This window comes from Crocuta crocuta, unplaced genomic scaffold (assembly GCF_008692635.1).
Source record: "Crocuta crocuta isolate KB4526 unplaced genomic scaffold, BGI_CrCroc_1.0 scaffold130, whole genome shotgun sequence".
In the NCBI taxonomy this organism is placed as follows: domain Eukaryota; kingdom Metazoa; phylum Chordata; class Mammalia; order Carnivora; family Hyaenidae; genus Crocuta; species Crocuta crocuta.
Genome location: NW_027527920.1, coordinates 16,581,650 through 16,608,337, shown reverse-complemented (window position 1 = coordinate 16,608,337; position 26,688 = coordinate 16,581,650). Strand labels below are relative to the sequence as shown.

At 35.2% G+C, this 26,688-nt stretch overlaps 1 protein-coding gene across 7 annotated transcripts in view; it reads right to left on the bottom strand.

Annotated features, from left to right (window-relative positions):
• ZNF280D (zinc finger protein 280D) overlaps nt 1-26,688 on the bottom strand; it is a 135,045-nt gene that overhangs the window by 89,730 nt on the left and 18,627 nt on the right. For all 7 annotated transcript variants that reach the window (XM_077748128.1, XM_077748116.1, XM_077748122.1 and 4 more), the window contains 4 exons: nt 24,838-24,984; nt 21,884-21,949; nt 21,644-21,783; nt 12,815-12,932 (listed from right to left, as the gene is read on the bottom strand). In XM_077748128.1, the coding sequence (XP_077604254.1) occupies nt 12,815-12,932; nt 21,644-21,783; nt 21,884-21,949; nt 24,838-24,973 (460 nt within the window). In that variant the 5' untranslated portion in view covers nt 24,974-24,984. The remainder of the gene's footprint in view (nt 1-12,814; nt 12,933-21,643; nt 21,784-21,883; nt 21,950-24,837; nt 24,985-26,688) is intronic.

Here is a 26,688-nt window from a genome sequence, read left to right as displayed (position 1 = left end):
AAATAGTGGGAAAAATATTTTTAAACACTGTACCATGTTACCTACAATTAAATAAAATTACTTTGGAGCTAAATTAAATGTAATACTATTGAATGATCCTATCATTCAAATGACAATAAATAATGACAAAAATAATGACAATAATAATCACAAAAATGTGATCAAAAGTCAGGGGGTTTATCAAATAGCAATCTTGAAAAAGAACAAAACTGGAGGTATCACAATCCCAGATTTTAAGATATACTACAAAGCTGTAGTAATCAAAACAGTATGGTACTGGCAAAAAACCAGATACACAGCTCAGTACAACAAAACAGCCAACACATAAAACCACAATTATGACAATTAATCTACAACAAAGAGGCAAGAATATACAATGGGAAAAAGTCTCTTCAACAAATGATGTTGGGAAAACTGGGCAGCTATATGCAGAATGAAACTGGACCACTTTATTACATCATACACAAAAATAAACTCAAAATGGAATAAAGATCTAAATGGGAGATCTGAAACCATAGAATTTCTACAAGAAAACATGGGCAATAGTCTCTGTGAAATCAGCTATAGAAATATTTTTCTAGATAGGTTTCCTTTGTCTAGATAAACAAAAGCAAAATTAAACTAATGAGACTACATCAATAGTAAAGACTTCTGCACAGCAACGGAAATCAACAACAAAAGGGCAATCTACAGAATGGGAAAAGATATTTTCAAATGATATATCCAATAGGGAGTTAACATGCAAAAATATATAAATAACTTATACAACTCAACAGCAAAAAACCCCCAAATAATGCAATTTAAAATGGGCAGAAGACATGAACAGACATTTCTCCAAAGACATAGAGATGATCAATAGACACATGAAAATATGTTCACCATCACTAATCATCAAGGAATGCAAACCAAAACTACAATGAGATACCACCTCACACCTATCAGAATGGCTAAACTCAGAAAGACAAGAAATAACAAGTATTTATGAGGATGGGGAGGAAAAGGAACCCTCATACATTGCTGGTGGGAAAGCAAGCCATTGCAACCACTCAGGAAACAGTGTAAAGTTCCTCAAAAAATTAAAAATATAATTACTGTATTATCCAGTAATTCCACTACTGGTATTTACTCAAAGACTCAAAACACTAATTCAAAAAGATATATGTTTACTGCAGCATTATTTCCAATAACCAAGATATGAAAGAAATCAAGGTGTCAATCCACAGATGAATGGATAAAGAACATGTGACATATGTATGTATACATACATGCACACACACACAATGGAATATTACTCAGCCATAAAAAAAAAAAAAAGAATGAAATCTGAACATTTGTGACAACACAGATGGACCTAGAGGACATAATGCTAAAGTGAAATAACTTAGTCAGAGAAAGACAAACATTTCATTCATATGTGGAATTTAAGAAACAAAACAAACACCTAAAGAAAAAAAGGAGATAAAGATATAACCCAGAAGCTTAAATATAGAGAACAAATTGGTAGCAGAAGATGGATGGGGAATGGATGAAATAGGTGAAAAGGATTAAAAGTACACTTATAATGAAGAGCACTGAGTAATGTATAGAATTTCTGAATCATTCTATTATACACCTGAAACTAACATAACACAGTATTTAATTATATTTGAATTTTTAAAATTAATTTAATTTTTGGGTGAGGGAGCTAAAATTGCATACTAGGACTCTAGGCTCCTCTAGTTACCTACACAGCTAGGTAACTATCAAATCATTCTGAATATTCAAGAAACTGACCTGAGGACTGACAGAACAAATACCACAACTAGCGGGAGACAAGAGTCTACACATCTAGGTAGGTAGGAAGCACGGACACAAGGTTTGGGGTAGAAATGGACTGCAGGTGCTGCAAAGGGGAGGAAGCCCTGGCGGCAGAGAGAAGAGAAACGGGGGGAGGGAGGGAGAGAGGAAGAAGTGGGGGAGGGGGAAGAGATTGAAAGGAAAACACAGGAATGCACAGAACACTTCTTCAAAGTCATTGGCTTGGAAAATGAGATGGGCTGATTTTCCAAAGATTTTGCAACCAGCAGGGTTAGAAGACTAGAGTTTTAAAGGTCAGCAGGCTTGATAAGGAGGCAGGCAAACAAACCTGGGGCAGACAGTGCCATCTGAGGAATGTCCAAGGCACACAGTGGGGAAACTGTTCACTCATGGAGCACATCTGAGGTAGCATTTGCAGTGATACCTCTCAGAGGACAAAAGAGCTGGGGGTGCTATTTCCCTCCCCTGCCCCTCAGCATAGGCACAGAGCCGCCTGCTAAGGGAAACTTGGCCCCAACACTGGCTGCCTAGCCTATGCTCCATGTCCTACAACCTTGAGCTCTGGCACAATTGCCATTCTTGATCAAACCTGCATCAGTCCCAGTGAAGCAAGACCCTTTGCCCGAAGACCAGCACAGGCCCATGCCCATACCACATCCCTAAAGTTTGTAGTTTTATAGGTCAGCAGGGTTGGCTAGAATAGAGTCCTAAGTGCACTGCAATGCTCCTGGCAGGCAAGCAACCCAGGGACAGACTGCATAAAAATGACAATCTGAAAAATGCCTGAGACACAAGAAGGGAAACTATTCGCTCTTCTGGGAGTGCTTCCCTGAGATCAGCAAGCATGGAGACCCCTCTCTGGGGACAAGGGAGCAACCTGGTACCATTCTTCTCCCCCAGAGTCAGCATAAACCACCTGTAGTAAATAGCACAGTGCCTACATTGGCTACCTAATCTGCTTTACACATGCCCTACCCCCCTGCACTGCGGTGGTACTGCACTTCTCAGGCAAGCATGCCTCAGTCCCAGTGCAGTGGGCCAGCAGAAACCCCCCCACACACCACATCCCCTAACCAGTTCTGCAAGCCTTCAGCTCTAGAGGAAGTAGTTAAAACTCAGCAAACTCGGTTCAAGGTCCAAACAATGCTCATTATAAGCAAAGAGAGCCTCTGAAGATGATTAGCCTAAAGGATACAGTAGCCAAAACACAGCAGCGGAATGCATACAACACATACTAGAGACACTCCCTGAAGTGCCAAGCTCTGGACATTATATGACCTCTACTTCATAAAGCCTTTAGTCTCAGAAGCAGGAAACATAACAGGATTTTCTAACACACAGAGGAAGAGATTTAGATAAAATGCCATGACAGAGGACTTAATCCCAAATGAAACAAGAAAAAGTCACAGCCAGAAATTTAATTGAAATAGATATAAGTAATGTGTCTGATAGAGAATTTAAAGCAAAAATCATACAATATTCACTGAGCTTCAAAAAAGGGAGACCCTTACCTGAGATAATACAGCTAAAAAACAATCAGTTATAAATGATAAATGAAATAACTGAAATATGAAACAAACTAGATGCAGAGAACACAGGGACAGAAGAAGTAGAAGAACGAATAAGTGATACAACAGATAAAATAATGAAAAATAATGAAGCTGAACAAAAGAAAGAAGAATTATGGAACGTGAGAATAGACTTAGGAACTCAGTGGCTCCATCAAACGTCATAACATTCATATTATAGGAATCCCAGAAGAAGAAAGAGAAAAGGGGGCAGAAAATTTATTTGAGAAAATAACAGCTGAAAACTTCCCTAATCTGAGGAAGGAAAGAGACATCCAGATCCAGGGAGCACAGAGAATTACCACCAAAATCAAAAGCAGGCCAACATGAAGACATACTGTAATTAGATTTGTAAAATATAGCCCCCTCCCAAAAAAATCCTAAAAGCTGCAAGACAAAAAAAGTCCCTACCTTACAAGGGAAGACCCATAAGGCTAGCTTCATATCTCTCCACAGAAACTTGACAGGCCAGAAGGGAGTGGCATGATATATTCAAAGTGCTAAATGGGAAAAATATGGAGCCAGAACACTTTATCCAGCAAAGGTATCATTCAGAATAGAAGAAACTGAGTTTCTCAGATAAAAACTAAAGGAGTTTGTGACCACTAAGACAGCCCTGCAAGATATATTAAAGGGGAAAAGACTAAAAGTGACAAAAACAAAAAAGGAAGAGAGAAAATCTCCATAAACAATGACAGAACAAGTAATAAACTGGTACTAAATATCTATCAATAATTGCTCTAAATGTAAATGGACTAAATAGTCCAAACAAAAGACAAAGGATGTCAGAATGGGTTAAAAAAAAAAAAAAAAAAAAGGTATTGGGGCACCTGGGTGGCTCAGTCGGTTGAGTGTTGAACTCTTGATTTCGGCACAGGTCATGATCCCAGAGTCATGGGATTGGGCCCTGCATTAGGCTCTACACTGAGCATGGAGTAAGATATTCTCTTTCTTCCTCTGCCCCTCTTTCCTACTCATGTGCAGTCTCTAAAAAGATAAAAAAAAAACCAAAGGGGCACCTCGGTGGCTCAATCAATTAAGTGTCCAACTTCAGCTCAGGTCATGTTCTCATGGTTTGTGAGTTTAAGCCCGAAATCGGGCTCTCTGCTGTCAGTGCAGAGCCTGCTTCAAATCTTCTCCCACTCCCCATCTGCCCCTCTCCAGCTTGCATTCTCTCTCTCAAAAATAAACATTAAAAAATGTTCATTGAAAAAATAATAAATAGGGGCGCCTGTATGGCTCAGTCAGTTAAGCATCTGATTTCAGCTCAGGTCATGATCTCACAGTTCATGAGTTCAAACCGTGCACTGGGCTCTGTGTGGACAGCTCAAAGCCTGGACCCTGCTTCAGATTTTGTGTCTCCCTCTCTGTCTGTTCCTCCCCGGCTCGTGCTCTGTCTCTCTAAAAATAAATAAACATTAAAAAAATTTTTTTTAATAAATAATAGGAAGACCCTACTAAATGCTGCCTAAATGAGACTCATTTTAGACCTAAAGACACCTGTAGATTCAAAGTGAAAGGATGGAGAGATATTTATCATGCAAAAGAACATCAAAAGAAAGCTGGAATATAAGCAATACTTATATCAAACAAATTTGATTTTAAAACACAGGCTATAATAAGAGATGAAGAAGGGCATGATATAATAAAGGGGACTATCCAACAAGAAAATCTAACAACTGTAAATATTTATGACCCCGACATGGGAGTTACCCAAATATATAAAACAATTAATAACAAAAACGAACAAATTGATAATAATACCATAATTGTAGGGGGCTTTAACACCCACTTATATCAAGGGACAGATCATCTAACCAGAAAATCAACAAGGAAGCAAGATGGACTTTGAATGATACACTGAACCAGATGGACTTAACAGATACAATGAGAACATTTCATCCTAAAGCAGAATACACATTCTTTTCAACTGTACAAGGGACATTCTCCAAAACGGATCAAATACTAGGTCACAAATCAGGCCTCAACAAGTACAGAAAGACTGAGATCATATCAGGCATATATTCTGATTACAATGCTACAAAACTTAAAGTGAACCATAAGAAAAAATTCAGAAAGACCACAAAAACATGGAAGTTAAACAACATGCCACTAAACAATGAATGGGTCAACCAGGAGATCAAAAAGCAAATATAAAAAATACAAGCAAACAAATGAAAATGAAAATACATAGTCCAAAACCTCTGGAATGTACCAAAACCAGTCATAATAAGAAAGTATACAGTGGCTTCTGGGTGGCTCAGTCAGTTAAGCTTCCAACTCTTGATTTCAGCTTAGGTCATGCTCCCAATTCTTGAGATCAAGCCCTACATCAGACTCTGCACAGTGCAGAGTCTGCTTAGAACTCTCTCTCTGCCCCTCCCTCACCCCCAATAAACATTAAAAACATAAACTTAATTTTAAAAAGAGGGAAGTCTATAGCAATACAGGCCTACTTTAATAAGCAAGAAAAATCTCATATAAACAACCTAACCTGATACCTAAAGGAGGTAGAAAAAGAACAACTAATGAAACCAAAAGCCAGCAGAAGAAGGGAAATAACCGTCAGAGCAGAAATAAATGATACAGAAACTAAAAAAACATTAGAACAGATCAATGAAACCAGGCGCTGGTTCTCTGACAAAAAAAAAAAAAATCAATAAAATTGATAAACCTGTAGCCAGACTTATTAAAGAGAAAAGACGCAAATAAAATCACAAACAAGAAAGAAGAAATAACAACCAACACCACAGAAACACAATTATAAGAAAATATTATGAAAAACTATATGCCAACAAATTAGACAACTTGAAAGAAATGGATAAATTCTTAGAAACATATAAGCTATCAAAACAGAAACAAGAAGAAATAGAAAACCTGAACAGACTGATAATCAGCAAACAAACTGAATCAGCAACCAAAAATCTTCCAACAAACAAAAGTCCAGGGCCAGATGACTTCACAGGTGAATTCTACCAAACATATAAAGAAGAGATAATACCTATTCTTCCCAAATTATTCCAGAAAATAGAAACAAAAGGAAAACTTCCAAATTTATTCTATGATGCCAGCATTACCCTGATAGCAAAATCAAAGACTGCACTACAAAAGAAAACCACAGACTAATATTCCTGATGAACATAGACCCAAAAATTCTCAATAAAGTACTAGCAAATCAAATCCAACAGTACATTAAAAGAATCATTCACAACAATCAAGTAGGATTTATTCCTGGGATGCAACCTTGGTTCAGTATTTGCAAACCAATGTGATACACCACAGTAACAAAAGAAAAGAACCACATGATCCTCTCAATAGCTGCAGAGAAAACATTTCACAAAGTACAATATCCATTCAGGATAAAAACCTGAACAAAGTAGGTTTAGAGGAAATACACTTCAACATAATAAAGACCACATACAAAAAACCCACAGCTATCATCCTCAATGGGGAAAAACTAAGAACTTTTCCTCCACAGTCAGGAATAAGACAAGGATTCTCACTCTCACCACTGTCACTTTACATAATACTAAAAGTTCTATTCACAGCAATCTGACAACAAAAGGAAATAAAAGAAATCCAACTTAGCAAGAAAGAAGTCAAATTTTCACTATTTGTAGATGACATGATACTGTGTACAGAAAACCCAAAAGACTCCACCAAAAAACTGCTAGAACTGATACACAAATTCTGTAAAAAAATCAATGCAGAGAAAACGATCGTATTCGTATACACCAATAATGAAGCAGCAGAAAGAGAAATCAAAAAAATCAACTCCATTTACAACTGCACCAAAAGCAGTAAAATACCTAAGAATAAACCTAACCAAAGAGGTTAAAAGATCTATATGCTGAAAACAGTTATGAAAGAAATGGAAGATGACACAAATAAATGAAATAAACATTCCGTGTTCATGTATTAGAAGAACAAATACTGTTAAAATGTCTATATTACCCAAAGCAATCTACACATTCAATTCAATCCCTATCAAAATACCAACAGCATTTTTCAGAGCTACAACAAAGAATCCTAAAATTTGTATGGAACCACAGAAGACCTTGAATAGCCAAAGCAATCTTGAAAAAGAAAAGCAAAGCTACAGGCATCACAATTCCAAACTTCAAGTTATAATACAAAGTTGTAGTGATCAAAACAGCACAGTGCTGGCACAAAAACAGACACATAGATCAATGGAACTGAACAGAAAACCCAGAAATAAACCCACAATTATATGGTCAATTAACCTTTGACAAACCAGAAAAGAATATCTAATGGGAAAAAGAGAGTCTCTTCAACAAACAGTGTTGGGAAAACTGGACAACAACATGCAGAAGAAAGAAACTGGACCACTTTCTTAAACCACATAAGTTCAAACTGGATAAAAGGCCTAAATGTGCGATAGGAAACCATCAAAATCCTAGAGAACATAGGGTTGTTCTGGCTAGTTGTCTGACAGTAGCCATAACAACTTGTTTCTAGATAGGTCTCCTGAGGCCAGGGAAACAAAAGCAAAAATAAATTATTGGATTGTTATCAAAATAAAAAGCTTCTGCACAGCAAAGAAAACAATCAACAAAACTAAAGGCAACCTATGAAATGAGAGATGATGTTTGTAGATAACATATATGAGTTGGTATCTAAAATCAGTAAAGAACTACTCAAACTCAACATCCAAAAACAAGTCATCCCATTAACAAATGGGCAGAAGACATGAATAGACATTTGTCCAAAGAAGACATACAGATGCCCAACAGGCACATGTTATAACATCACTCATCATCTGGGAAATATAAATCAAAACTACAATGAGATATATCACACCAGTCAGAATGGTTAAAATTAACACAGGAAACAGGTGTTGGCAAGGATGCAAAGAAAAAGGAACCCTTGTACACCATTAATGGTAATGCAAACTGATGCAGCCACTATGGAAAACAGCATGAAGTTTCCTCAAAAAGTTAAAAACAGAACTACTCTATGATCCAGCAATTGTACTAGTAGGTATTTACCCAATGGATACAAAAATACTGATTCGAAGGGATGCATGCACCCCAATGTTTATATATCATTATCAACAATAACCCAAATCTGGAGGAGCCCAAATGTCCATAGACTGACAAACGGATAAAGAAGATATGGTGTGTGTGTGTATGTGTGTGTGTATAACGGGATACTACTCAGATATTAAAAAAGAATAAAATCTTTGGGCACCTGGGTGGCTCAGTCTTTAAAGCGTCTGACTTGATTTTGATTCAGGTCATGATCTCACGGTTTATGAGACTGAGTCTTGCATCAGCACACAGCCTGCTTGGGATTCTCTTTCTCCCTCTCTCTGTCCCTTCCCTGCTCACGCGCCTCTCTCTCTCTCAAATAAACAAACATTAAAAAGAAAGAATAAAAAAAATGACACCTTGCCATTTACAACAGCATGGATGGGCCCTGCTAAGCAAAATAAGTCAGTCAGAAAAAGATAAACACCCTATAATTTCAATCATATGTGGAATTTAAGACATAAAATCGGGGCACCTGGGGGGCTCAGTCAGTTAAGCATCTGACTTCGGCTCAGGTCTTGATCTCGCGGTTTGTGGGTAGAGCCCTCGTCGGACTCTGTGCTGACAGCTAGCTCAGAGACTGGAGCCTGTTTCGGATTCTGTCTCCCTCTCTCTCTGGCCCTCCCCTACTCATGCTATCTCTCTCTCACTCTCTCTCAGAAATAAATAAAACATTAAAAAAAAAAAGAAAAGTAAAACAAATGAACACAAAGAAAAAAAAAAAAGAGGAGTGTCTGGGTGGCTCAGCTGGTTAAGCATCTGACTTGATTTCCACTCAGATCATGATCTCTCGGGTTCATGGGTTGGAGCCCCACATGGAGCTATGCACTGACAGTGTGAAGCCTGCTTGGGATTCTTTTTCTCTCTGTGTGCATCCCCCCACCACTGAAAATAAATAAACTTAAAAAAAAAAAAAGACTTGGGGAAAATTCCTAAGTACAGAGTGGAAAAACTGATCTTAAATGATAATACCTCACTCATTCATATGAAAGGACTCATGGCTTATTAACCTTTTGTATAAGATCAAGTGTAACATATGAAAGGACTAATAATGGAAGGAGTGTTAGTACAACGATTTTCAAATTATGTTCTGAGAGCCTAATAAGCTCATTTTAGGGAATAAACAGGGGATGTCTAACAAAGAACTCTTACATGTTTTATTTATTAGACTTTTGAATAAAATTTTTTTGCACAGGAGTTTTATTCCTGAAAACAGTTTGAAAACCATCACCTGAAAGCTAAAGGATTTTAGACTTATTCAAAGCATTATCAAGAGAAATGGGGATATTTAGGCTATATGGGGGATATTAGGCTAACCAGGCCAGGCAAAAGTTGTTTTTGATAATAACACACAACTGTACTTGGTAATAAGGATTCTAAAACTGCACACCATATTTTAATACTCTCAACTGTACACTGAAAGTAGAAGCAGTAACTAAATATATTAGAAATACTCCAGGGTTTTAAGTCAGAAGGTAGAAGTTCAAATCCAGACACTGTCATTGACTAGCTATGTATTCCTGGCTTATTTAATTAACTTCTCTGAGCCTCAGTATCCTCCTTTGTAAAATAAGAGCTATAATGCCTTATTTTACAGAGCTGTTTTAAGATCAAGTAAGATAATATATTTAAAGCACCCAATACCTGACACACTGAAAGCATTCAATAATAAATGACAACTATTATCATTACTAAAAAATATTTTATATCTTAACTTACTTTTAAAAAGCACCCACCCAACATATGGCATATAGAAAGTATTCAATAATAAATATGACAGCTATTATCATTACTAATAAAATATTTTGCATCTTATTTTAGGGGAAAAATTACTCTAATAGATTCATCCATCAGTTAGTTAATAGGCGAAAACATAACAGGAAAATAAAGAATATTATACTAGTTGGCTCCTCTGTTCATCCTGTGAAATAGCCTAAAAACTATTTTTTCCCCATCTTCAAGGCACATGATTATGGCTATAATATGAGTACTTGGAATAGATTTGTGCAATCACAGTAGCATTCTTGTAAATGGTTAGGTTACTTGAAAAGTCAATGAATGCTGATATTTTAATTAAGCATCTGCTTATAAAACAGGCTACAGAGTAGAAACAGACTGTTTTACTATAAGAAATTTTTAATATTATAAAAATTTAGGAGTTTTAAATTCAGACCCTTCAACTTATATATCCCTGTTGTCTTTGGCTTGTGTTGTTTCCTAGTGAACAGTTCTCTCTCTGCCAGTAAAAATCCTTTCAAGAACAAGCTCAAATCCAATCTTCTCCAAATACCCATGATCACTGGACAGTAGTCAGTTAATCATGCTCCTAAACATAAAACACATATTGTCATTCACACCAACTGGTGTCAAATCCTTTAAAGTTTGGGGCACGTGGGTGGCTGAGTTGGTTAGGTGTCCAACTTTGGCTCAGGTCATGATCTTACAGTTTATGAGTTTGAGCCCCGCATCAGGATCTTTGGTAACAGCTCAGAGCCTGGAGCCTGCTTCTGATTCTGTGTCTCCCTCTTTCTGCCCTTCTCCTGCTCATGCTCTGTATGTGTATCTCTCTCTCAAAAGTAAATAAACATTTAAAAAAATATATAAAGTTCATAATGCACTTTCACATTTTATTTATCTTATTTGTGCCTGAAAAAGCCCTGACTAAAGTAGAGTGAGAATTAAAATTATATCTCCTGTTGACTGACTCCAGGCCTGGAAAATAAATGCATTAAATAAGAAAAATTTAACCACCATTTTAATAACGTAAGAAAACTGAAATGTAAAGACTTGACAAAGACTACAAAAATCAGCAGTTGAAATCTACATCTTCATCATCATCCTACTTACTGTTCAGGCTAAAGTCTCTCCCTGTAACAGAAAACTTACAAGTAGAGCAGGAGTCATGTCCTTACTCCCAAGAAGTTTCAAGAATTCACTTTTTCTATTAATAAAGTCCCTTTGTTTTGTAACACCAGACTTAAGATAACAATTTTTCTTGTTTCTTTTGATTCTTACCTATTTTACTAACTAGATTTTTATAAAGTATATATGTGACAAAGAAGTCAATATGAACTAAATATTATCTAAACGGAAAAGGATTTTAGGCACTAATATTACAATAAAAAAATTAGGGGGGTGGGATGCCTGGGTGGCTCAGTCAGTTGGGCATTCAACTTCGGCTCAGGTCATGATCGCACAGTTCATGGGTTCAAGCCCTGCATACGGCTCTGTGCTGACAGCTAGCTCAGAGCCTGGTTCCGGTTTCAGATTCTGTTATCTCCCTCTCTCTCTGACCCTCCCCTGCTTGCGCTGTCTCTCTCTGACTCTCAAAAAGAAATAAAGAACATTAAAGAAAAAATTATTTTAATTCGGGGAGAAGGGCACCTGGGTGGCTCAGTAGGTTGAATGTCCGACTTCAGCTCAGGTCATGATCTCGCGGCTGACGAGTTCAAGCCCCACATAGGATTCTGTGCTTACAACTCAGAGCCTGGAGCCTGCTTCGGATTGTGTCTCTCTCTCTCTATGCCCAGGCCCCCCTACCTCATTCACGCTCTGTCTCCCTCTGTCTCAAAACTAAATAAACATTAAAAAAATGTTTTTAAAGTAAGTGTGCTTGTATTTCTGCCTTGCTTTAAAAAAAAATGGGGGGAGGGTTTGGTAGATTCTCGACACCGATCTGTTAGTAAATAATCTAAAAATTCCCCTAAATCTTATTTGTCTCTATTTAGTCAAATATTTGAAATATACCAAAACTGCTAAGATACAAAGCTTAATTGTCTTGATTACTGAGAATTTTCAATTAGATGAAATTCTTTCCTAAATTTATAATTTAAGTTAATAAAGAACTATTTTACTATACAGTCTAAAAACTTTAATTCTACTATAACAGAGAAATTTCATATTCCTCCAAAGGGCATTTACTGAGTACTGCCTATATACAAATTTATTGTACCGCTTCATAACAGCACTCTATAATCACATGTAACTACAATATCTAAAGCCTTTACTGAATAGGAAGACACTAATCTAATTAAGAAATCAACTGTAACCATATACTTTTTCATATGAGTCACAGAAATTAATTAATACTTCTTTAATGGAGTATTTAGGGTGTCAGAGGGCTTCTCTAACTTACAGTAATTATTTTATAATTTTTCAGCCCACTTTTAATGCCAAGTGAGAACTCAAAGTTGGTTAGCCTACCTAATTAACAAATAAAATTAAAATGTTTTATTAATAAATAAGATTTTACTTAAAACCATTCAAAGAGGAAAAAAAATCACCCAAGAAAGGCATTCATGAACTATTAGTGCCATTTCACCTTATAAGAAAGTCAATTACATATACATATTCATGAAGTTTCTTCTTATAATGTTGTTTAAAAGTGCTAAAACCAACCTGGTATAGAAAGTGTTGGTCCCCCTTGGTAATGCGATGATCCCGTATCCTGGGTCAAATCAAATAGTAACTCTGAAGAATTATTAGATACAACTCGTGACGAGTTCGTTATATAACCCTGTTAAAATATTTCAAAGGAAGAATATTACACTTATACAGCACAGTTACAATCATTTTGTTTCATAAACTTTTCTAAAGGTAAATTTAACTGTATGTCAATATTCTAAGGATAGCTTTTGATGACTCAACTAGTAATTAATAAGTTATAAAACACAAAGGTAATTATTACTGTCAAAACTACCATCTACTAAAACGGAAAGTAAGCTATTACTTACAGCTGGTTTGTTCCTAACTAGCCAATTAAAACGGCAAATTTTAGTCTGATTTTTTTTAAGATAAAGGAAACATATATACTCATTTTTAGATCAAAAAGACTGATACACTTCAGAGGGTTATGAAAAATGCAGTATTCCTATCAAAGAGCAAAGAGTAAAACTTACCAAAATCTTTGGGTAAAAGGAAAAAAATGGAAAAACATACTGACATAGCTACAAATTGAAAAGCTTCTGTATCTCTCTAACCCCACACCCCCAGACAAAATATTAGGGCAAACAAACTAGGAATCTATCTACAGTGTTGTGCATCAAGATTAGGGGTGAATATATCACATGGGTTGAATTTGGGAATCATCTTATTTGGAAAAATTTATAAGGCAAGGGCCAGGAAAAGAAAGAACAGATTCCCCCATGTCCACCCCCTCCCCCCAACTCTTGCTATCATTCCACAGAAAGCCATGCTAGACCACATAATCTCCCATCTCATAGGGCAAATATGAAAGCTGCCTGGTCAACAGGATAAAGAAATAAAAAACAGGGTTTAAAATGGAAGCTGTTTATAAGAATTATCTGGGCCAGCTGCTCTGCTCCTGGAAGCCTTAGGGCTCAAGGGAAGTTGCAGCCTTTCCATCAAGAGAAAAGATCGTCCCAGCTAGCAGGATGATCTCAAGAGAGGAGTGAAAAGTATAAGATCAATCATAATGCAGTCAATATAAGGTAATATAAATTTATGTTAGCACACCTATATATTTAATACAATTATGCAAAGTATTATCAATTTAGGGACATATACTCCAATACCATTATATATTAAATATACTGATAAACATAGCACAAAATATATTCCAATGCTACTTTTAAAAGACCATCATTGTAGACAGTAAGTGCTCAGAGTGAGTTTTGGACCATTCTATTTGTCATAAGATAGAACAAGCAAAAGGTTTAAGATTAACAATGCTTAAATATCAAAAGGGAAGGGCGCCTGGGTGGCTCACTTGGTTAAGCATCTGACTTCAGCTCAGGTCATGACCTCCTGGTTCATGAGTTGGAGGCCTGCACTGTCAGTGCAGAGCCTGCCTGGGATTTCTCCCTCTCTCTGCCCCTTCCCCATTTACTCTCTCTCTCTTTTAAAATAAAGTTTTTTTAAAAAGTCAAAAGGGAAAAAGTCACTTTAAGAGAAAAATGGATATAAACTGAGACATTTCAAAAACAAAATACAAATGACCCATGCATACAAAAACTTTTTTCCAACTTACTATTCAAAGAAATAAAAATAAAGATGATGTCAATTTTTAAGTACTGAACTGACACTGCTTTCAAGATGATAATATCTAATACAAAATAACTGGCTACTCATCTTAAAAATATTCAAGTCATAAGGGGTGCCTGGGTGGCTCAGTCGGTTATGTGTCTGACTTCGGCTCAGGTCCTGATCTCATGGGTTTGAGCCCCGTGTTTAGCTCTGCACTGACAGCTCAGAGCCTCGAGCCTGCTTCAGATTCTTTCTCCCTCTCTCTCTGCTTCTCTCTCACTTGTGCTCTTTCTCAATAATAAACATTAAAAAATATATATTCAAGTCATCAAAGAAAAAGAATTATAGAAAACTAAGAGGACACTCGGAAGAAGGTGTGATCCTGAATAAGATCCTAGAAATGAAAAATGACATTAATGAAAAAACTGGTAAAATTCAGGGTTGGTTGAAATTTACTTAATGTTAATTACCTGATTATGATATGGAAGATGTTGATATGGAAGACGTTAGCATCAGGGGAAAGTAGGTTAGGGTTATAGAACTCTTAGTATTATTTTTCTTATAAGTCTAAGATTAGCTTGAAATAAAAATTTAAGTATTAAAAAGTAATGGTATGGAATACTACATGGCAATGAGAAAGAATGAAATCTTGCCATGTGTAGCAACATGGATGGACCTTGAGGGTGTTATGCTGAGCAAAATAAGTCAGGCGGAGAAGGGCAAATATCATATGTTTGCACATAAACGANACACTTGTGGGGATGAGCACTGGGTGTTATGTGGAAACTAATTTAACAATAAACTATTTGTAAAAAAATAAAAATAAATAAATAAATAAACTCAGAACCTTTTCAACATAAAAAAAAAGCAATGGTAACATTCACTATTGGCAAAGTAGAGGTTATATTTTAATACAAACTTTTTGCATGAAAATGTTGGTAGTAGCTATCAAAGGCTTTATGTAAGTTCATATCCTTTGGTCCAACTATTCCACTTTAAAAATGTATGCTAAGGGGGTGCCTGGGTGGCTTAGTCGGTTAAGCGTCCGACTTTCACTTAGGTCATGATCTCGCGGTTCATGGGTTCGAGCCCTGTGTCGGGCTCTGTGCTGACTGCCAGCTCAGAGCCTGGAGCCTGTTTCAGAGTCTGTATCTCCCTCTCTCTCTGACCCTCCCCTGCTCACGCTATCTCTCTCTCTCTCCTAGAAATAAATAAAAATATTTAAAAAAATAAAAAGAATAAAAATGTATGCTAAGGAAATTAAGGTGTTTAATGAGAATTATTTTTAATAGCAAAAAATTAAAATCTGTATGTCCAACAAAAGAATGGTTAAATAAATTATGATAGACTATCATGTAGCCCCTATGTTTTTCAGAAATATCCAATGACATAACCCCAGTAGAACGTTCAGAGAAAAAACAGGAATACATGTCTATGTAAACAGTATGGTCCTGATTTATAAACTCTATACTCCTTCTCTGGGGAGGAGGGGGAGGGAATCAAAATAGAGTATGTACCCTTCTCTGTCTCTTTGTAAACTTCTCCCCAAAATACATATTAAAAATAGAAACATAAAGGTTTTCTTTGGTTTGTACTTATTAACTGAGGGAGAATTAAGTTTTCAGAATTTTCGTTTGCTACTAACTTTTCTATTGACATTTATTGTTTCATTATGGAAACAAAATGAGTTAAGGGAGTCAAAAGGTGCAAACTTTCAGTTATAAAATACATTAGTCATGGGAATATATACATACATGTATATATGCATGGGAACTGTAGATAATAATACTGTATAGCATATTTGAAAATTGCAATAAGTGTAGATTTTAAAATTTCTCATCACAAGAAAAAAATTCTGTAACTACATATGGTGATAGATGTTAACTAGATTGTGAACATTGTTATATAAATGTCATTGTTATGTTGTATACCTGAAATATAATTACTAAATAAATATTGTTTAAAAAAAGAAGCTATGGAAACAAGTATGTAACTCAAACCACTTCTAGAATTTGAGAAGTAACAGGTAAATATCTTCATCTGAGTCTTAAAATTTAATATAAAAAAATCAGTAATCCCATGACTTCACTGTAAAAAAGCACAATCTTATTTCATATTTTCTCCAAATATTTACACTTTAAAAATGGAAAATTTTGGGGGCGCCTGGGTGGCTTAGTCAGTTAAGCGTCCGACTTTCGCTTAGGTCATGATCTCACGGTTCGTGGGTTTGAGCCCCGCATCGGGCTCTGTGCTGACTGCCAGCTCAGAGCCTGGAGCCTGTTTCAGTCTGCGACTCCCTCTCTCTCTGACCCTCCCCTGCTCACGCTGTGTCTCTCTCTCTCTCTCTCCTAGAAATAAATAAAACACTTAAAAAAAAAAAAAAAAGGAAAATTTTTTCCACTTATGTTTTCCAAAATAGTTCTTTAACAGAAATATAAAGTTAATGCTGTTAACACTTTATTAGGAAACAACTCTGATTAATTAAGCTCCACAATTTCAGAGAACAGGCACATAGTATTCAACAATGACTGGTTAAAATAATTCCCCAACAGGGAATTTTTAATGTCTTACAAAAGAGTTCTAAAAGATATCAAATGCAATAGTAAGGGTAAAATAGATATTAGACTGGGATTCAGAAGACTGGCACATTTAACAATGTATCCTTCAGCAAGTCACTTCTGACCTTCAAGTTCTTCACCTTTCAAACTAATAATAGCCACATTGTGTTTTAAATGTACTTCATGATACATGTATTAAATCAAGTAGTTGTCCCATTATTTAAACCTAACATTATACCCTATTTAATAAATAGGTAAACTAAGGTTACGTGTGATTACATAAGGCTTCCCAACACAGCCTGCTTGTTACTGATGTAGCTGTAATTAGAATCCAGGGGCTTATTTCAAAGCCTATACCCTTAAGCTGTATAACACTAACTTTATTATAAGTGATAATAATATATCCCTGCCATCTGCAAGAGATCTGAAAAAGTTGTTGAGGTATAGAGACATTGCATGAAAAAGTAAGCGCGCACGCACACACACACACGCACGCACACAACATAAAATGAAAAACTGTACTTATAATTTATTAAAAACAGTGGCTTCCCAATCTCAGAGTATTTCCCTTAAACAGAGGAGTCTCAATTCATTCCAGGATATATGTCATTCTTAACTCTGCACATTAGAATCACTTGGATATGTTTTCACAATATTTCATTTGCAGAACCCACGCAGACCAATTGGTACAATCTCTCCTTTTAAGAACATACAAGATTGGGAAACACCAATTGAGGTGTTTTGATTTTAAAACTATGCCCAGAGAAAGAAACATTCTTAGAAAAAGCTCTATTTTCTGACTGTTATAACACCAAGGTACAACCCTTTCTTTTGTTTTTGTTTCTTCTTCCTGGGTCTGATGTTGGAAAGATTTTTTATTTATCAAATTGAATAAAATAATAAAGTTTCTTTTTCCAGTTTTGTATCCTGTAAAAACAAAGTTATGAAAAGTAGACTGAGTTAATTTGATCCAACTAATACCATCTTTAGTAGCTTTCCAAGTTTTGAAATACCAGGAATAACCTGCAGAACCTTTAGGATCCAAGACTGAGAGTCAGTGGTCTGGGTAAAATCTCTTACTTTTGAAATGAAGAAAGTGAGGCTCAGGGAGGTTTTGACAATGCTTAGAAAAAAGGCTGAATCAGCATTCAAGTTTCTTGCTTCAATCTAAGTTTTTTAAACTACTGGTCCAGAACTTATATGACTGTTAGTTATTATTTCAGAGAATAATTGTCTCAAGTCACAACAACTCAGAGGAGAGAAACATTTGCCCAAAGATATTCTTATTGTTTTGTGATATGTAACATCTTCAAAATAAGTGGGAGTTAAATTTACTTAGCCATAGATTTAAAAATCTGGAGCCTTCATTTTCATTTTTAAATTACAATTAAAATAGCTCTTCTATGAAAAATAACACCTCAAAATATCAATTGTTAGTGCTAACAGATCTGCAGATTACCTAATAGTAATATAAAATATAGAAAAAGTGAATTATTTCTACCAAAAATATTTGGATTCAGTTCTGGTTTTGAACTTGGATATCTGCAAGAAAGTTTATAGGTGCTTTGGAAGTTTCCCTTATTGTCAAAGGAACAAACATTTTCATTAAAATGTATTATTTCTCTAAGGCCAGTGCCAAATAGCTTATGATACACATGAAAAAAACCACTGAGTTAATTCAATTCCAATTAATAGCAAAGAACCAGAGTTTGGGTAATTAATAGCAAAAGTAGAGTTTGGGTAACCTTTTGTTTTAGTACTCTTAACTCCTTGGTTTCAGGAACCCCTTAACACATTTAAAAATTACTGAGGACCCAAAAGAGATTTTATTTACTTGGGTAATATCTATTGATATTTACAATATTAGACATTAAATAGAGAAATTTTTTAAATATTTATTTTTAAATAACAATAAACCCATTACACATTAACATAAATAACATTTTTATGAAAAGTGACTCTCCTACAAACACATAAAAATTAGTGAAAAGAATGGCACTCTTTTATATTTCTGAAAATCTCTTTAATGTCTGGCTTAATCAAAAACTGTTGCAGTTCCATACCTGCTTTTGCTTTCAATCTATTGTTATTTTATTTTATTTTATTTGAAATAAAATAGTTCAGTTTAGTTATTTTATTTGAAAAAATGTAGAGAAAATCTGGCTTCATACAGATAGTTGAAAAAGGGAGTATTTTAAGAGCAATTTAAGGTAACTATGGATACTCTTCTTTACTACTACACCAAAATTCAACATTGGTATTTTCTTAAAGATTTATTGCAATGTGGAATCTGACTCCTTATCACTGAACTTTTCGTACTTTGTGACATTAAAATCTATTGGTCTATCTCACACTTTGAATCATCTTTTATCCATGCATGATTTTGTAACACTGGTTATTTCATCATGCACTGATTTCAAAAATATTGGTTTCTATGAATTATAATTACCTTCCAAATGTTAATAAAATTCACTATACAATATAAAAAAAATCACATTTATTAATTGCAGCACCCATCAGAAAAGACTTTACTGGGAAGCTGTCAGATCATAGTGACAGACAGAAGTTTTCCAAAATTCTAATTTATGCTTGAAAGCTCAATTTTATTATTGGGAAGAAATGCTGTCAGTTACTTTCCTTTAAATGTGCACTTTGTTCAGTTTTAAGGAAATGTCTGCCAAATAACCAAAACTGAATAACTCACATTGTACAGCAAACTCTCAAGGGGCCTTCATGATCCCCACCCATGGTGTTCGTGTCCTACATGATTCTCTTTCTTTTAGTGTGGGCAAGGTATATGACTTGCTTCCAGCCGAGAGAATAAAATAAAGGTGAGAGGATTACATGATTTTGTGTATGTGATTACATTACATATGATCAGCATGCCATTCTGCTACAGATTGTCTCTTGTGGGCTTTGAGCAAGTAAGAAGCCAAGTTGGGAAAACTCATATGGCAAAGCCAGCCAAAAGCCAGTCATATAGTGAAATTCTCAGTCTGACAACCCTTAAGAAACTGAATTCTGCCAATTACCGTAAGAACTTGGAAGCAGACACTTTGCCAGTCAAGCTTCAGATGAGACCGCAATCTCAGAGTCCACACCTTGAAAGTAGCCTAGTGAAACCCTGAAGCAGAGGATCCAGCTAAGCCATGACCTGACTCCTGACCCACAGAAATTGTGAGATAATGTGTATGGTTTTACACCATTAAGTCTGTGATACTACGATACACTAAAATAAATAATACACCATAGCTTGTCATGCTGTCAAGTAAAAGTAGTCTTCTATTTTTAAAAAGTGGGTAGTTTAGCTCACAAATGAATCACTTAAGTACTTTTCCTTAAGACGACCATCAAACTTCAGAAACAGTAGTGCTTTTGCATGCTATTTCATCATACAAAATATTTTTAAAAGACACATACAGGGGCACCTGGGTGGCTCAGTCAGTTAAGCATCGGACTTTGGCTCAGGTCACAATCTCACTATTCATGGGTTCGAGCCCTGCGTCAGGCACTGTGTTGACAGCTAGCTCAGAGCCTGGAGCCTGCTTCGGATTCTGTGTCTCCCTCTCTCTCTGACCCTCCCCTGCTCACACTGTCTCTCTTTCTCAGAAATAAATAAAACATTAAAAAAAATGTTTTTAATGACACACAGAAAGGTAGAGATTTAACAAAATTAGTAACATTAACATTTCATCAAGGAAATTATGCAGGAATATTTTTTACTGGAAGTGCACAATGGGGACGAATATAAAAAGTACTCATACAGCTTGGTACCACTGTCTTGATTTATAGTAAGGCACCAGCAGTTTGCCCATCATTACCTTTGTATCATCAGTGCATATGTCAACACAGTAGAAAAGGCAAATAGTGTCTTAGTATTATTATGAGAATAGCGGTGACTCCTAAATGCATGAAAGAGTCTCAGAGGAACCCCAGGGACAGAAGACTACACTTTGACAACTGCTGCACTAAGGCAATGGTTCCATTTTAAGTATATATTTATACACACACACACACGTACAAATGTATACAAATACGTAGAAACTATGGGTTAGTCTGGATTGAAATCCCAGATCTATCATTTGCCATCTGTGTGACCTTGAATGAATTATTTAACTTCTGTGAGCCTCCATTTCCTCAAATATAAAACAGGAAAAATAGTAACTGCTTCTTCACAGGGTCGTTTAAGAATTCAATGATTAATTTATGTGTAGCATTTACAACAAAGCCTTTTTAATATTACAAATATTAACTATTACATTAAGTATTACTTTTTGTTAAGGATTTGTTAAATGAACTAAATTATGAAGGTATATTTTCAGGATAAAAAGCTGCAATGTTCTCTCAAAAGGTTTCCAATTAAGAACTAAGAACAGTTGACCCAGTTTTACAATCTTTGCCGTTATGCAATAGTGATAATACTTTTATTCATGTTCTGTTATAGCAATTTTCAATACCTTACCTATTTAAGTGTGTTACCTGATTTACGAACAGGCTAGATGGGTAGTTCCTTCCATTCTTACTCTGGATACTGGCTGAGACATCATATAGATGCATTTCCTGAGGCTGACAATGCTTTTATCGGATGACTACCCATGATAATACAGAATTTTAACTGGTATTGTTTATACTGATAAATAATATCCAATGTATCCCTGAGCTGTGTAGTTTCAGAAACACTTACAGGTTTAGACAAAGGCTGAACAATAACAGAACTATCTGAAGATCTAGATTCAGGATGAAAATTTACTGGCGAGGCAGCTACTGGATTTGATGCTGGGTTCGTGTAGTGTTGACTTGTAGGCTTGAATGCTGCAGTAATACCTGTATTTTAAAATTAAACAATACAATGAATATATTTTGATACAATCAATGATATCAAAATACTTCACTTTAAAAGTAAAATACTAAAATAATACTGTACCTCGACTGAGTGCACCATTCTTTATTCCCCTTGAATATGAGCTGGGGTTTACTCTATTCAAAATATCTATAAAAAATTATATTTATTTTAAAATTCATTATTTGAATAAAACATAGAAATCATGAATTGAAACAATCAAATAGAGTCCTAGAAGAAGTATATGTTATCACTGATTTAAGAATTCAGTTAATTTTAAACATACAGATCTTTATCTACCAAAGAAACAAGATTACTAGCTTTGTTTCATAGAATTAAAATAAGCTTTCTAATTGTAACGAAAAATCTAAAAGTCAGAAGTAAAAGATTAATCTGACTACATTTAAGTCAAACTTTCTGCAAAGTTTCTTTTATGGTAAAGAAACAGTCCACATAATAAAAATCTTCCAAAAATATATGTATATAAAGCCCATAATTAACACACACCCACACACACACACACATATATATATATATACACATATATAAATCTATTTCTTTGAGTGATGATAGGACTGAATACACTTAGGATCTTATCACTCAAATATCAAACCATTATCCAACCTCCATATCCCACTCACACCTCTAGAAGCCTTGGAGGTGTCGTTATGAGGGATCTCATTGGATTATGTGCAGCATCGCTCTTGAGTTTTTTTTTTTAATGTATTTATTTTGAGAGAGACAGAAAAAGCACAAGCTGGGGAGGGGCAGAGAGAGAGAATCCCAAGCAGGCTCCACACTCAAAGCAGAGCTTGACATAGGGCTCAATATCACAACTGTGATATCATGCCTGAGCTGAAATCAAGAGTCAGACACTTAACTGACAGAGTAGGAGTGCCTGGATGGCTCAAAGAGTTCAGAAAGGGAAAAACTAGCAGAGATGGCAGACTAAAACAACTTACAGTTTATCACAGTATCTTAGAACTTAAGGGATTTCAAATCTACCAGTATACCAGAAGTCAATCTGAGCCTAATATAACTTTCAGGATCACTTGAAAGTTCCTAGATTCTGGCATGTACATTACCTCTGTAACTTCTAGATTTTTTGTAATCAAATTAAAATTGGGATGAGTGGTTATTTGCCAAAACTTGCTGGTCAGGAAAAGGTAAAAGCACAAATAGTACCGACCATCATAAAAATTTCCCTTTTTCCCTCACAGTAAAAAAGAACCTGATCCCATAAAATAACTCTAAAAGGAAAAAGCCACACAAAAGTAGAGCTGTTTTCTGATAATGGCAATGCAATACTCTGTACCTAAGCACTACAATGTCTTGTAGAATAAAAACCTGCTCAAACAATGTGACACCATTTTCAGTCAGATATTTAAGATTAAGTATTACTCAAACCATCAAAGAACTATTCGCTGAAGTATTGCATATACTAAAATATTTTATGGCTTATGCCTAAATAACAATAAATTCATTATTTATTTTTTTACAAATAGTTTATTGTCAAGTTGGTTTCCATATAACACCCAGTGCTCATCCCCACAAGTGCCCTCCTCCATGCCCATCTCCCACCCATCAAACTGAGGACAGATGGGAACAATAAATTCATTTAAATTCTGCATCTTAGCAGCCCAGAAAACAACTTCTACTGGGTAAATTTCCTTTTTGAAAGAATTATTCTAAAACTCATCTACATTGTTCTAGTTAAATACTGTTAATAGTGATCCTCAATTGTTATAAATTCAACCTGATCTTAACTATCATGTTTTCAGTATGAGAATTTGAGTCACTATTTTATAATATGGTAATATTCTAATAAAAAATAATCACAATGACTAGACATAGTAATTAAGAGAATGTATAATTATGTTCCACTATCATCAACAAGCGTGCTATCATGCCCAGTTCAATGTATAATTGAAATGACACTTCACTTAGAACTTCTGTAAGAGATTATCAATCTGCCACAGGAAATGGTACTGAGGACTTAATTGGTTAAGTGATTCTCCCTCTAATAAAACTGATAAAACATTCCAAGTTCAGCGGCAATAGAAGAAAAAAATTTAAAAATAGCCTTTTAATCACACTTTTAAGCACTGTCTGGTAAGAAAACTCTTACAAAAGAATGATAAATTCACTGGGCAAATTCTTTGGTAAATTCACCTGGCTTGAACAAGCAAAGAAATAAACATGTACATGCAATAGGGAATGCTCTATTTTCTTTCTCCCCTAAAATTTGTATGTTATTTCTCTGCACTTTTTTACATTTTTGAGTGGACATTTTAATAAGCATCATTGGTCTTTGCTTTAACATTGTAACTAAAATCTAGTAACCCTAACTAAAATCTAATAATCCACCAAACTAACAAAATACTGTGCTAGAAAGCCATTAAAGATTTAAGTATTAGCTAACTGCTATATCATCTAAGTACAGTGGCTGTAGACAGTGACTTTCTCTTTCATGAATATTAAATGCAAACCGTTAGAAGATGAATGTGGTCAGAAACTGCAGTCCGTGCTGGCACACAGACTAGAAACTGCAATTATTCTCTGCAGAATGTATGGATGACATTGTAGTTAGGCAGTTGCCTGGATGTGAGAATCCTTATCTGAGACTAACACAAACTTATTTGGTATATTCTGACATTTGAAGCAAAGTATTCTAACCCCTTTCATTCCTCTAATTCCGAGTTTAAATGGAAAAAAAAAACAAACAAATAAATAGATTAACAGATTACTTGGCTCCACTAAAAATTTCCACTATCACAACACCTCCAATGTTACCAGCTAATCTTAGTCTATTTCTTTTCCTCACATCTGACATTCTAATCTCTTACCCTCCCCTCCTTCCTAGAGACCCTAATCACATCCCCACCCTAATTCTGTAATTCTTCCTGACCTCTCACCCCATCTTTCATCTCTAACTCCTCGCAAAGGAACAAGGACATAAGTTCCTTATAAAGCAGTTAAGTTTTCCCATTAGAAACAATATTTTATAAAACTTGGCTTCGCTAAAAGTAAATGCTTACTTGAAATTGCTGGTTTTGAACTTGATATCTCTCCAACAAAGATTGGCTCATCATCATCATCATCCTCAACCTCTTTTACTTTCTTCTGCCATGGTTCCAACTCTTCTTCGTCACATTCCATAAAGAGTTCTGCCATTTTTGAATTATCTGATGTTTCAAAAAAAGAGAAGCAAACCTTATTTTCAAAAAGAAATATGAATACATTTTTTAAAATTCATAGTATATTGAAAATCTACTTTAGTAATCCTAATAGCAATTTGTGACCTGATATTTGTAGATAGTACATGGCAACAAGTGAGAAACTCAGAGCTCACTTTCTAAGATACAAACCAATTTAGACAGTTAGGTCAATAATGGTTGACAGTAGTTATTTAATGGAAAAGTCAAAATCAGTTCTAGTTATATGCCTGGAATATAATTTTATCCATAAAAAGGACTGCACCTAACCATTATCTGAGAAAAAAAAAAAGTATTAACAGATGGGAGATAAACTAAGAGTAAGAGGTACGTCATGGGAGGTATACTAGAAAAACTAAACCAAATTCAGGAATTCAAGACACAAAGCAGGGATGAATTGCTAGACTAAAACAAGGGAACAAAGTGAGACTTATTCCATTTAGGGCAAATTAGATATTTCTCACATGGAGAAACAGACCAAAGAATATGCAGTAAATACGATCATACACCATCCTAGAAGTTCTGACCAAGAACAGAACTTGTACAAAGCATTTTAGTACTTCATTCTTAAATATGTTTAACGGACAATCAATAAGCACCAGAAATTTCAGGACAACCTTCTGTCTTTTAGACCCAATCAATAAAAAAGAAAAAGAATCCTAAAGAAAAGAAATAATGCAGAGAGCAAGAAAAATATTAAAAGAAAATATAATTTGCATCTTTAGAGGCATTAGATAAGAAAAAATGTTATAAAAAGTTAATATTCAGAAAACAAAAAAGAGGATTAAAAATATGACAGGAGCTCCTGGGTGGGTCAGTCGGTTAAGCATCCAATTCTCAATTTCGGCTCCAGTCATGATGTTGCAGTTCCTGGGATTGAGCCCTGAGCTGGACTTTGAGCTCATGACCTGAGCCAAAATCAAGAGGTGGATGCTTAACCAACTGAGCCAATGAGGCGTCCCTGGATTGTCTTTTTAAATTACGTGCAGGGGCGCCTGGGNAATAAATAAATAAATAAATAAATAAATAAATTACGTGCATATATTGATTGCTTTAAGCTGAGATAGAGAAAAAAGGAGAGGAGGAGATGGGGAATAGGGGAAAGAAGAGAAATAATACTAAAGGCAAAAACTTATATCTTAAAATGGATATAAGTGGTGCTTAACTGATATATGGAATGAGATGGGTGGTGGTCTACAAAACGACCAAACAAAACCCCTCCAGCATTCTGGCTTTGACAGTAATATTTTTCACTGATCATTTAAATATAGTCGATTCTAAAGGTAATTTTTTTAGCATATTGAAGTCATGCCACGTCTACTTTTGACTCAAAGTTAGGACAATGTTTTACCAGGTCTTAAAAGATACTGAAACAATGCTTGGGGATGGCATACCAAGGAAATACGTTATCAAATTAAGAGTCATTCTTTAATAAATTCTTAAGTTTTTTCCTTTTTATAAAAGTATGTCATAAGTCATTTCCTATNAAAAAAAGAGGTCTTTACATTTTCCCAAATGTCATGAACATCATGAACTGATCCCTTTATTTTCTAAACTATACTGTTTTATTAACTATATAGAGTTCTTCAAGTAAAGTAACTAAATATATTACTATATGTCCAAGACCAAACTGAACTCTTTGAGTGTATTTCACTCTACACACTAGACAGGCAG